At 33.2% G+C, this 14614-nt stretch overlaps 1 protein-coding gene across 1 annotated transcript; it reads right to left on the bottom strand.

Annotated features, from left to right (window-relative positions):
- Window positions 1–1669: 1669 nt before the first annotated feature.
- On the bottom strand, window positions 1670–8468 carry LOC123555966 (barH-like 2 homeobox protein). The gene is made up of 3 exons (XM_045346556.2): window positions 7639–8468; window positions 3708–3927; window positions 1670–2730 (listed from the first exon to the last, which is right to left on the bottom strand). Exons 1-3 carry the CDS (start codon window positions 8135–8137, stop codon window positions 2484–2486), a joined length of 966 nt encoding a protein of 321 aa, XP_045202491.1. The 5' UTR covers window positions 8138–8468; the 3' UTR covers window positions 1670–2483.
- Window positions 8469–14614: the final 6146 nt, after the last annotated feature.

Genomic DNA, 14614 nt, shown 5'->3' on the forward strand with positions numbered 1-14614 from the left:
AGCTACTGAAAAAGCTGCAAAAGGTTGTGGTTAGTAAGATTTAACGTGCAAGTACAGTACATGACTGCTCATGACCCTTTCATTTACATTTTTATAAGCTCGACTATTCAAAGTATAGGTAGAGCTACTGGACTCACTCATGCGTCGGCGTCCGCGTCCTCATTTGGTTAAGTTTTGGTATGTAAGCTGGTATCTCAGTACCAACTAATGGAAATGGATTAAAACTTCACACACTTGTCCACTGTCGTGATCTGACATGTAATGCACAGGTTACATAATTCTACTTTGCGTTTTTACAAAATAATGTCACAAAAGATGTGATAGACTTGGACATTAATTTCAACAATTAACAACGTTTATGTTATCCGTAAAGCATAGAACGCAGAAAAGCAATAGCAGTGTCTGACTCAGTTTAACTGAGTCTGTTCATCAGAAGTAATGAAATGGGCAATATCCCCACACCCAATAGCAACGGCTTAAGTAAAATTTTATCATAGTTAATTGAATGTTCTCCTTTATCCTAAAGAACCAGACAACATAAGAACATAATTCTTTGAATATATGTCTGCAACATTGTCCTTGCAAATAGTAAAGGCAGTGAAGAGGAATATAGGTCATTAATGTCCCCAGTTCGAACGGGCCTTAATGGCGTTTTTCTTAATGTTCTTCTTTCCTCAAAGTATGTAGTTAATGTAATGTATACATGTATACACACATTTATTTCCGCACTGCCATTTCATAAGCAGTGACCTTGTTCATGTTGACATTGTTGGGTTGTGAAATAGTTGTCTTTTTTATTTTATTAATATGGCTACTAGGAAACATGTACGTGTAAAGGAAGTACATTTGGCTTTTACAGATACGTTGAACTGTACATTGACGTGAACTCCATCGCTGTTAAAATGGCTTTTATATCGTCACAGCTATCTATTTCAGAGAAGATGAGCAGGCTTGGTGTGTATGCTTGGATGTATTATTAATTGTATTTAATACGAAGGTTCCAAATCAGTAGTGGAGGGGCCGTGGAGGGAGGGGTGTCCCCTTAATTTCCTGATTTTTATAATGTAGTTTTTGTTGTTTATCTATGATTTCTCCTTAACGATGATTACCAGCCGTGTATTCATAATCTTTAACCTTTAGCCTGATAAATTTCTATAATGGGCTGGCCCATAATGCATTTTGGGCAGTACCATTTATCATTTAAAGGGGTATTTAGTGAATATTTACTGATTGAATAACGAAGCACTGGTCGCAAAGGTAGAATCACTTGCTGCCAGCAGGCTAAATGTTAAATATCACCTTTTCAGATGGATGGGTCAATACTTGAGTTAACCCGATTTTATAGGGTATGGCATTTTGTGTCTTACTGTTTTGTCGGGTATGTCCTGGGATTCATGTGATATTGGACCAATTTTTATTTCTCTCGATCTAGTGTTGTTTGTTTTAGTGACATATACCGGATCATTTTGGCGGATTCAGATTCGCCTTTTGGAGTTTGTGCAGTTTACATTTTTCTTGTGATTTTATTGTTACCTTTTATTCAGAAGTCACATCCGGTATATCAGTGATAATAGTCACTTTCCTTGAGTTGGGCGGAATGGACCAACGATCTACGAGTTTTTATTATAAATGTTACCTGTTGAGCATATGAAATACAAGTCAAGACTCCTTATAATTTATAATATTTTAATTTCCTTTTCCCACGTTGAAAGTGTTATCATTTTAACAACAATAAAATATAAATGGATGTGAAGCACATAAATTAATACACATGAAACATTTACATTTGGAAAAACTATCATCTCTTTCCAATTCACATTTGATATAAAATCTAAAGCCCTATCATTACACTGGGAATTACCAAAGTAAGTCAGTAAAACAGTATTTCTTACGCTTTCCAGCATTGTTCAAAATATGCAAAATAATAAATACAAAGTTCACTACCGTCAAGAAAACTCTCTTTCGTCAAAATGTTTACTACTGTGTCACAAACTAGAAAGTTTAAGTCAAATACTTTGCAAGAAATGTCAAAGTTTTAAGCGGGAGAACTTCTAGCCAGTCTGTACTTGACATGTTGAAATGTCGATGCAATATAAATTAGTTTTTAGAACACAATATACCATGTAAAGTAAAAGCATTTCTGACAAAATTTATCTATGAAAATTGCACAACATGTCATAGAACTTGCTTGCTACTTATATAAATAATAAATACAAATTTTAACAATTTGAACACTATAAAATGAATAGATTTTTTCTAACATTAAATGTTAATATACTTGTCCTGTCTTCACAAACTTCACTGTAAACAAATATTTAAAGCCAATTACAATTTTCCTAATACATATACATATAGATCGAGATAGTAGCACATATTTTCTTGTTGTTCTTGTTTTTATGCGTTATGTATGGAACTTACATCTTTGATAAATTAATGTATCTATAGTAGATAACAATTATCAAGGTCGCACAAATGTAAATTGTCTACGCAATGTGTCCCATGCCCTGAAGATACATTCTAGAGACGAGTTGTCTGTGTGAAGAAAGAGGAGAGACGCCCTGTCTGTAATACAAAGAGTCAATACCAGACAGAAGAGCAGGATTGTGACTGTGAGATGTGGGATACGAAGCCCAATATGGACTAGCTTGTATCATGCGTTGGATATTGGAATAACTCCCGGCCTCTGCAAGTAGTTCCAAGCCAACTGCAGTCTGACGCTTCCATTTAGTTCTGTAATAGACAAAATAACGAATGTTCTTTACTAACGGACATTTACTTTATTTAAAAACTTAGATCATTTACTTTATTTATAAACTTAGATATTTTCAAATTTTACTTGTTAGTGATATCATAAAGAACGCATTTACTTATTTAGCAAGTTTTCTTATTCTGCAATGTCATTCATCAGTCTCAAGTTGCTTTGTTTCCACATTTGAAGCAATGTTTGAAACAGCTCGAACAACTTTGGCACAATATAAAATTTCATTAAGATTCTCTTTTTGCAAGATAATGTTACATTTTAAAGTTTTTTTTTCTCTCAACACACACCAATTCTCAAAATGTTATGTGAAATTTTCTTTAGCGTTGAAAACTATGCTGGTATTAAAGACATGAATTAATTATGAATAATGTTGCCTCTAAATTAACATCTTTTATATCAGGTGAAATAGATCAAAATTAAGTGACATAAAAAGTTGAAGCTCATTTTGCAGGTAAACGGTGCCATATGCCGAGCAATATGTCGTCCAAATAATAACTGTACAATCACTGTCTTCAATAGCAGTTTTCGATGATAAAATCACCATCAAATACTATCCGCACCTTTAGGCAATTAACCTTGGCGCATCACTTTAATCAAGTATTTAGATCGATCATAAAATATGAGATAGTAGAACGAAACCTTATGTCGAAGGTTGGTGACCGTTTATGAAAACTTCATAAACACGCGACAACAATTTGAAAGATAAATTATTAAGCAGACGCACATAAGAATCAATCAGAAATGAAATATGTCTCGTAAATTATCACTAAAAACAAAATGGTGAGATTTCTGCAAAAGAAACGCATGTAAAGACTGCAAGAATAAAATTGTAATTGTCACAAATATGACTAACATATATGAGAACACTTGGCTTGGTTCTTAAAACATATTATCAAAGCTTACAATATGCCTCAAGAGACATGGTTACAATAATATCGATATTTACCTTCTATTTTGATACCAAGTTTTCACTTGAGTATCAGAAAGGCTCAGTTTTGCGGCCAATTCCATTCTGTCTTGTACGCTGAGGTATTTCTGTCTTTCAAAACTCTTTTCGAGTGAGTTCAACTGGTGGTCTGTAAATGCAGTTCTGGCTTTCCTTGCCTTCTTACTAGATTTAGAAGAATCATTCTCTGACAATGGAGATGGACTGCCTTCTCTTGACTCTGAAAATACAACAAAGGTTGCTTAAATTTATTTCTGAATGTTAGGTCATAGGACGTAAACTGGACTTACAGACTCAAATCAGCATAGAAAAAGGATCTAGGAACACTGTATCCGTCCTTTCTACATTTCCTTACCATAAAGACTCTATTTTTTCTACATCTTTACAAATTCTAAAACATTATTTTAAGCAACATTTGATATGATAAATATTATCTTTGTCTTTATCAAGTGTTCTTTTCATTGTCATTTATCATTGAAACAATGTGGTTTTTTCACCGCATTAGTGATGACATTGCTGTTTCTATAAGAATATGATTATCTTTATCTTCTAACTCGTTAAAAAGATACAATTTCAAGAAATTCCTAAAACATCTTCCATAATTGTATCATAATTTTGATCAGCGATGCTCGGTCTATCCATTAACTGAAAGTTATTATGAAATTTGTAAAAATATTTAGTGGTTTTTACACTGAAGAATGTTACTTTTTAACAGTTTGGGCTCTTTGGGTGTTTCCTGTTACATTTGATACTTTTTTAAAGCAATAGACGCACGACCCGTGTCAGACGCTTTGTACGAATGTTTAAACAGGGTTAAATAACAATCTGTAGATAATGTAACAAAACTCTAGCGTATACGAACAGTTCAAATCATAGTGATAACACTAATTGTTTATGTGAAACTATTTTAACACTTCACAATCAACTATGTCTCAGTATTGTTTCAAATGTAACAAAACCTTAAATGAGATAATATTTTTGTGTGTGCTTCTCTTTTGTTTATTTGTTTACTGATTCGCCGGGTGTAAAGATATACCATTATCTAATGATGTTCAAGAAATTGTGTAAATAGATAATGATTTCAATGGTGCAGGTAGGGGTGAATCTGTATTATAAAACCTAATTTAAATGTAACTTCATATAGAATATCATGTTGATAGCGCTACGGTAAAATTAATAGTTTAAGTATTTCTATAACTAGCATTTATGACAATTTTGCAGTTGATTTTCTTCCAACAGTTTATATAGATAACAATTACTGGTGATATTAAAATGATCAATACCCTTCATAATAACTTGAAATGAGCACGACTGCCGGCAGGAAGCCTTGCATTTAATTCATTTCCTTTCTATTACTTCATATACTTTACATATAACTAATGTGTGACAAACTCACTACAGTTTATAACTGTAAAGGACAGTAGATTGTTTTTGTTGATGTCTAAATTATATGAATTCAAAATAAACTAAAATAATTCAAAATAATCTCAAATAATTTTCTTTTGCAGATAAAAATACAGAAGCATCCGATTTAGTGAGAACAAAACCCTCTACAGATCGCCCTAATGAGGAGGGTCGAGATAATGATGTTATCAGCTTCCCTATAGAGAAGCAGGCAGTCGGAAAAACACTCCGACGTGGGTATAAGTCGTCGCCAGTTTGGGATCCGCCTCAATTACTCTAAATACAATTGTGGTTAAGGGACACAATGGGAGGATACGCTAAATAATCAGGTCTTCTTTACAGCTCGTTATTACCCTGTAAAGGTTAATTCTTCCTGCTTATATTACCTGCTTGCTGAATTGTTAAAATTGTTATCGTATTTGTTGATGTTAGTGGCTATCTCGTCAAAGCCTTTTGTTTATATCATGGTTTGATTTTGCTACATTTATCTTATGTGTCTAATCAATATTCAATCTAGATGTTCGTAAATTTGCAACTTTTAACAATAATGATACCATACAAAAGAAACTATTTTGGATTAGTGATTACAATCATTTACCAGCTCGTAACAAATCTGTTAGTTTTTGGAATAAATTTGGTTTTGTTGTTGTTTTCATTATTTCAATATCTCACAACATTATAATAGAAGACAGTATGCTAATTTATTATTATCATTTTTTTAAACAAATAACAATACTTTATGAACCGATGACATATCAAAAACTAACATTCAAAAGCATTTTAATGTGTTTATTGATTTAATGAATGCAGTTTCAAACGAATCTTTTTAAACGTTAATATGCACAGTTTTTCTTTTGTTGCCTGATGCGAACGTTATGATTTTGCTTGCAATTAAGATTTTAAAACAACACTTTTTGATCATGTTCTTCATCAAAAATTCATTTTATTTTTGTACGTAACGCAGTAAATTTCAATTTCACTGTCTGTTAATGTTACCCTGAATAATTTATTCATTTTCAACGGATGACAGAATAAAATTATGAAATGTGTAAATACAATTAGTATCTTTTAAATATTTGATTAAACGTTTTGTACTTAAATGTAAAATGATCGTCTCAACGTATTGGCCATATGTAGCAAGGCAAACCATTATTTTAGTTTTCAATTGAAATTAGGATTTTCATGTTATTCTTTTGTTTAACCATTATTTCAGTGCTTTACTTTTTTGATTTGCCAATTAATTCATTCTATTGTTTAACATTTTAATGCACTATGAATTTCTAATGAAACCTGCACATGCGCTTGATTTCAGTGAGACAACAATGAATATTCTGCGGCATACCAGATGATGGCTTGATTTAAAATTACGTTAGAAAAGCGCATGAACCATTCCAAACAAACACGTTTTGTATTTGATAACTTAAAATATACAAAAAGCACATAATAACAATTAATGTTTATGTGAATTATTTTCATCTTTTACTCTGTTAAATTTCCAGTTATTTGTAATAATTACGTTCTGCGTGGATACATTTTCACTCATGCTTTTTTACATTGAACTTTCAAAATTTGTCTTTCCATCAAGCGTGCACTCTAAATATTTCATAGAGTAAATTAAGATTAGTGTTTAATTCCTTTTTTAAGCGTTATGCTATCTGGTACACACTTTCGGTTGGATGCATTTTATTCAGAATATTACATAATTTATGAGATTGCATTTATTCATGTTTTAAATGCTATGATGAATAGAGATTTCTGTATCTACTGCATTCATATATGTTAAAAATGTTGAAAGGTTATTTCTATATATATATATACATAAACAGTAAGGAAAGACTCTGCTGATAAGTTTTATAGTAAGTTAGTGATATATTAATCTTACATAATGTAAACAGGGAGGAGGAAGAGAGCAGAAATAACAAATACAACAATGCAATTAAATTAAAGAAAAGATATTATAAATATACAAAATGAAAACAATATCAGCATTAGCTTTGTTCGAAAAAAAAATACCACGTCATGAATTTCATGTGAAAACTAAAGCAACAAAATTGCTTCTTTTACTTGAGAATAAACATAATATTAACATGAATATTTCATTTACATAATACAAGGACAGAGCTTTGTTCTGTGTTTTTTGTTGTGTTTTTTTCTTTATTTTTTTGTTGTTTGGTTTTAGAAAAATGTATATCCAACATTGCCTTGGTCAAGATAATAGCAGAACTTAACGGAAAATCAATTGTAAATAATTTCAACCTTTTAGATGTGTTTTACAATGATGTACAATTATTGAAAAGGGCATTTTTTCAACCCACATTAAAAAATGGTTCCACTGAAAGCCGAACCCGTTCTCTTACAATATGCAGCAGTAATGAACTAGGAAACTTTTGTTCGTGTATGCTGTACTGCTAAAAAGGCAATGATATCATTACATAGTACTGACAATAATAAAATATATATTAAATAAATATTTATATCAAGTAGCAAATTACATTTAAGCATCAGTGGAATAAATCAGAAAACTTACCATCATCTGAAACTGGTGACTCACATCTCTCTGAAGGGGATAACAACAATCTCGATGATGTAGAAGACTGTCTTTGAGCTAATATTGCAGCTGTTTTATGAATGTCAATTGTATGTGATACGGGTGTTAACGGTGTACACGGTGTGCACGGAGTACACGGAGTACACGGTGTATTGACCACCGAAGTGTCTGTTTCAGTCTCTGTGCGTTTAGTGTCTGATAAAATGTCTGTTATTAAAAATGAAGGTCTAACTGCCGGTTTTGTAACTTTTTCAGAATGTTTCGTACACACGTCACAGTTTGAGCCTTTTTGGGGGATGTTGTGATTGCTGTGATCGCCAGTTACACCTTGAAGACGTTCCTGAATTCTTAGATCAGCCGCTGTTCCAGATACATCATGGCCATCAGATTCCACATCAACGTGATCCTCAACTTCAGAATAGCTGTCCGACTCCTCCGACACGTTTGTAGAATTCATTCTCATTTTCCGATGAATCATTTTCAATTTATAAAAAGTTAGATAAGTTAGTACTAGGTATCCTCTGTTTACTTGTTAATGTTGACTTAAAAGATACACTTCCACGATGCGAACGCTCGCACTGTCACAAGATGAATGTCTAAAGCCTCAAAATTGCACCTTATTTGAACATAATACGTTAACACTTTAACCTTCTTCTGTGTAATTATCTGCTTTCAAAATCTTTGAAGTTACCTCAATTGTCTGACAATAGTTAGCTACCGTAAAGCGTATATCATCGTCTTAAAAATAGTTACCACCAAGTCATACTATCACCGTAAAATGCGATAGGCTCCGAGTAAGTGACACTAGTAATAATTGGCATAACGAGTACTAAAGTAGTATTATTGGCATCGGATCGATTTTCACGTTAGATGGCGATTTTCTCGTATTGATATTATAATGAACAGTGTTTTTCAGCTGTCATCGATCAGTCTAAGGTCCGCCTCCAGACAGCTAGTTAACGAATGGAGTGAATATTGGATTTAAAGTGGGCGGCGAGCTGTGGGAAAATGCGTAATCGAATAGTGTTACTTTCTACGCGAAGTGAAAATGGAATGAAAACAATATTGGAAAACTAAAAAAAAAAGAAGGTTGCGTGTCGCTTATCGTATTATCTACAATCTAGCTAAACAATATAAGGGAAATTCAAAATTACAAAATTAAGTAATTATTCTATTGGTGTTTAAACGGTTTAACGGACAATGCGTAAATATATAACAAAATTACAGTAATTTCGGAAACAGTCATTTATAACATTATAATAAAGTTGCTCGTTGTCGCCGGTCTTTTGATTGACTATTCTGTCGAGGGTTGCTGGTTTAACTAATATTCGGTAATTACAAAGATAACTGTTGGAATATTAACACTTGTATATCGGTCTGTTGGGGGTAAATATTTTACATTTTCGAAGATAATTCATTTTTAAACGGTCGTTCACGAGGTATTACTAAAATGTTTTTGGCAATGTGACGCATTTTCGTTGTAAGACCGATCCAAACATTCAACAGTACTACATTTCAAAATCCCGTAACTGTCTGCCCCATGCCTAACAAGCTTCTGCGACGTCTTAAACCAGAAATAGTCCTGTGTCATATATACATCTATACAGACACAAAGAGCATTTCTTCGCTCAACTTGCATATCAATCGAACTTTCGTGGTAGCGTTAATGTAATGTTTTAAGTGAACATAACACACTGGAATTGACAATTTAAACCTGCTTTAAGTTAAGACAGTAAATAGTGTAAAAAAGAGAATAATTTTGCCAACCGAAGCGGAGCCGAGGCCGACAGTATTGACAATATTACTGTTCACCCGAAAAGTAATGCGAAATTGTGTTTTATTTTACCGAAACATCGATATAGCTTTTAATTGCGCAAATATGTTTATAATAATTTGGCACTGCTCAAACTTTTATATAATTTTTAGACATTTACATCATACTCTCTGCATTATAACGTATGAAACCATAACATGACTATGAAACTACCTACATAACTGACAGTAAAACTAGTCAACGCAGTGCCAGTTTTTTTCTTCCTAAACAAAGGCCGAGAACAAAATATAGTGCCACCGCTAAACTAAAGTAGTTTTCTTAAAGAATTAGCTAGAAGCTAAATGATAAACATGTGGGAGTTTTGCTCTTACCATAAAATGAGAGGTAACAATAATGAATAATACGTTTAGAACATAATGCAAGGGACATCCGTGGCTAAACGGTTCAAGTCGCTGGCTTGGAATCGCTTGTCCCTCACCGATGGTGATTCGAAACCTCGCTTTGCGCGGGGTATTCTTCATGTGAAAAATCTATTAAACTGACTTACATTAGTCGTTAGTTCTACACAGATGACCGTTCATGCCTGAAACAATGTCTTTGGACGAGGCACCTGGGGGTCTTTCTCCGCTATCAAAACTTGAAAAGTCGCAATATGACCAAGAAAATGACGATATGACTCAAACCAAACAAAAATGTAACAACATAAAGCAAAAAGCAACAATAAAATATAAACACACAATATCATCTTATTAATAACCGTAACTGATAGACGTACATGACTGAAGACACGCCTATATTTTGTCTGCTTACCATGTACACCGCATTAAAAAAATAACTGAGGTTGTTGACAAATTTCATTTTAATTCAGTTATTCATCCGATCCATTATAATAATCAAATTTACAAAAAATAACCACCGAATACACTTCATTCTCCATGGTATAAATGACAGGCCTGATATTGCATTAAAATCTCCGATTAAAACGCTCCGCTGCCACGATGTACACAGATGTTTCTTTGCAGATATAAAGATGAAGTTTGACTTGTGCTTTCACAGGTAAATGACTTTCATTTGCGGCTATTGTTGTGCCCTTGTGGGAATTAACTTCCTCGCAGTAAGCTACGCTAATCTTTTTCCAAAGGTTTGTCATAGATATGACACGGGAGTGCGTTGTAAATCAGTTTTTCTATTAGAATGAGTCAATTTACAACTTACTTATCCGTTTCTAATTGAATCAGCGGCAGATGCTTTACTGTGTATTGGCTACATATAAAATTCATGATAATGAATATTAGCATAATGTTTTGGACTATAATAGTGTAAAAAAAGACACAGAATAAAAACGAAAATTTAATATTAATATAATGCTATCAAAAACAAGCGCACTATTTCTGTTATTACCAAAACGGTACAATCATGTTAATATTATTACGATACGATTACATGTTCTTGATTATAATTGTGTGAAGAACTTGATCACGCATAACAATTGAGGAGACAAAAATAACACATCAGGTTTACCGAATACAATCATATGTAATTTCTGCTTACCACGATCTAGAAGCTAGTGCGGCATATTATTACTTTCAAACATTTAAAGATGTCATTGTCGATTAATTTCCTTGTCTGGTTGTTGCAGAGGTACTGTATTGCCTGTTTCAATAGCGATGATAATAAGTATGTCTACCGAGCGCATATGATACTGACCGAACCGCTAGAGTTTGGAAAGGCTTATTGTAATTTTACAAAGAGCCATTACCCCGATAGGACAATCGAAAGGTCAGTCCTTCAGGTAACAATTATGAAAGTTTACATCCTTCCGATAGATGATCAAAGCACAATATGATAGAGATGAAAGAAAAAACTAAAAGATAATACGAAACCGAATGTACCTTCTTTAAGTCCTCTGGAGGGAATGGGGAAGACCATAATAAAGATAGAGGAAAACAAGAAATGTCTTTTCTGTCAATAGAGTCAAATCGTCATGTTAACGTGTTTGTGTTTATGTAGTACGGAGAAATAAGTACCAGTGTCCTTATAAAATTAATGACACAATACTCGGAGTACAATTAAAGATGCTCCGTGATATAAACCGTTTACATCAAATTGATGAATTGAGATGAATGTACCAATATAATGTGCGGAAATAAAAGAGAAAGTTTTATGTTGGATTCCCACGCCCACGTACCACCTGCTTTTGACATACCCTTTTTCAGATACGGTCCAAATATTCTCGCTAAATAGGATAGGCCCAAATTAAATATCCAGTTTCTTTATAATAGGTAAATTGGCATATATTATATCTTTACCAAATTAACAATTTCATAGTGACAAATTGTTGGAGACGTGGAATCTAAAAGATAAAGAACAGAAGATATTTTTTATTTTTGCTTGGGAATTTAACATGGATACAATTGAACGTCAATTCGTATCAATAGAAAATCAAATACATGGCAAATTAAAATTTGAAGGACAGTTTTGTTTATCTTAAAAGAACTTGTGTAACGTATCAAGTTAGAAATGAGTTAGGAGCATGAACTGACAAACTGGTATGACATCTTTGAAATGCACCACAGACAACTTTGAAATGCATCGCAGAACAAAAACCGCTTACGGTATTTTTTGAAAATGTGCAACAAATTCAAACAGTTCGGTAACAATTTCATAATTTAGACATGACAACTGTTTCTATTATTGAGTCATTATTGAGTCTGAATATGTATCCTAAGTATCATTAAGTATTTAAACACTTTCTTAAAATCGTGCAATTATACATTATATTTAAATATGAAGGCTTATCAGTTATTGTATGAATTGTTGTATTTACAACATTAAAATATGTGACTGATAATGTCTAGCTACTACTTAGTTCTATTTGTAAATGTCTGTATTCTCGATTTTGAAGATATATTGAAGCGAATTTTAATCGTGCCTGAGTTTGTTTGTTTCAATGACTAATAAATTTTAAAATATATGTGAAATTCCTTCAGGAATTATTAAACATTATCACAACATTAGTAAATATTGCTGTCTGATTGTACGCACTGTAATCATAACAAAATCGAACTTTGAATTATTTCTGAAACGACAAATGATGACGTACAGCTATGTATTAATGACATTTGTGAATTGAAAGCAGTTACATTTCAATAATTACCTTTTAAGGGTTGATGTTTCATTTAAAATATTAACGAAAGCGCTGCTAATGTTTAGAAATAACGGCTTGTAAAATTAAATGGATTTAAATTAGCAATTTGAACGCTCCAATGGTTGAAGCTCGGCAGTTGGAGCTGCGGTTACAGTGTTTAAATGTTTGATGACGACAGATTCCGAGCTACCTGATCACACTACGATCTAGCAATTCAAGACAAATCATGCATTTAAATGAGGAGTTAGGGAAATTCGTTCAGACAAAAGGTTTACTAAAAGTATTCCGATAAACTTTGAATATTTCATCATATAATTGACATGGGGTTTTGTCAATTTATAACTGTAGTTCTGTGCTTAACTCAATTTAAAGCCATTTAACGCACTTGACAACTAATTGCTAATAAAAGTGAAAAAGAATATCTAAATGCGGTTTTATCGATGGAAATGATCTAAAAATCAATAGCAAAAATCAAAAACCATTCACACTTGAAAGTCAAACGGTATTTATTACGACATGTTAATTGAAGACGCGACGGAGCGATCTTTTTTTGCGAATTGTAGTAAGTGCCTGATGTTCTTTCTCTTACAGTATCTATGTCCATGATGTTTCTGTTGCTGTCTGCAAAATGATTGCGTCAGCTAGAAACAATGTATTTCACTGAGCCGTTAGCTGCAATAGTTATTTATGGGTTAGCATACTATATTTACCATACAAGTTTTATGTGTTAGCATAACATTATACCAATAGCTGGTATGAAATAGGTAGTCTTCGTAAAATTAGGGTGTTTTTTCCAGAAGCTTGATAAAGATTTTAGTACTAGCTTAGTAGATGCTTGAAATCACAAGTGCGGGAGAAAGAGAATCAAATCGTTTTATTTCTATTCATCGGCTGCCAATATCTGTTATACTTCAGTGCAAAATATAGAACAGAGCTTCGCGTTATATAGAAAGAGATCATTACTTCCCGAAAAAATGTTTACAATTACATTGTATCGCTATTTGCACGAAGCTATCATGCGCATACACCTATTTCACTTACATAGGGAACATGTATGTCATTCCCAAAGGACGAATATGGTACCATTCAAACTGAAATGCAACAATGAAAATAACATTTTCACAGAACATCTCCCATTTCATACACATACATATGGCGACTTCTCTAGGATTTGGTGGTTGGAGAAAAAAAGGTGCCACTCCGGTCATTGTTTCAAGCAAGAGCGATATTCAGATCGAATCCAGCAAAAATTGCAGTTACAGTACTGAAGTACATATCGTTTTACCCTACAAATATATTTTTATAGGAATACTCTATAAGCTGGTGTGTAACACAGGTATGTTCGATGCATGGAATACCGGTTTACACAAATCGATGTCACATTTTCCCCTGCGTTATCAGTGCAATTTCAATTTCTCTTAGCCTCACTCGGGGCGTTGGAGTCTTAAATGTAATGAAGCCATCCAGCTGGCTTACGGCAGTTTGGTGGTTTTACCCAGAGGCCCACCCATGATGAAATAATGCACGGAAAGGCACCTTGGGTCATCCGGCACCATCAAAGCTGGAAAGTGGCCATATGTCTTATAACTGTGTCGGAGCCATATTAAACACCCCAAAAAATAAATCTCTTTGACCATGTCTTAGATAGCTTTGATAGTTTTGGCAGCGAACCACACTAATTTTAAAGCCTAGAATACAAAACAAAATCCGTATGCGTGAGTGTATAATATTTAGTCATTTCCTGCTGAAATAACCCTGCACTTAAGCCCTACCTTTATCCCGTCGATAGTGCCACTTCTATTATTAACCGGCTTGAAATTAGTATTTGTGATACCTTCATGGTTTCTAGTTGTGTGTTCCAAAAGAGACACACAATTTTGTTACTGTGCAGACTAGATTTCGCGAACTCTATGGAAATTCGAATTTATCAAATGACGTCAATATCTAACACAAACATTTAAGTGACATCATAATTTGCCTGGGTAATTTGGCAAACTGTTTGCAGGTGATAATAACTTATACAATGTATAGGC

This window comes from Mercenaria mercenaria, chromosome 15 (genome assembly GCF_021730395.1).
Source record: "Mercenaria mercenaria strain notata chromosome 15, MADL_Memer_1, whole genome shotgun sequence".
Classification (NCBI taxonomy): Eukaryota; Metazoa; Mollusca; class Bivalvia; order Venerida; family Veneridae; genus Mercenaria; species Mercenaria mercenaria.

Coding starts and splice junctions, on each gene's coding strand:
- LOC123555966 (XM_045346556.2), bottom strand. CDS start 8,137: ATGATTCATCGGAAAATGAGAATGAATTCTACAAACGTGTCGGAGGAG. Junction 3,928..7,638: donor GTCACCAGTTTCAGATGATG/GTAAGTTTTCTG, acceptor TTGTATTTTCAG/AGTCAAGAGAAGGCAGTCCA. Junction 2,731..3,707: donor ACTTGGTATCAAAATAGAAG/GTAAATATCGAT, acceptor TGTCTATTACAG/AACTAAATGGAAGCGTCAGA.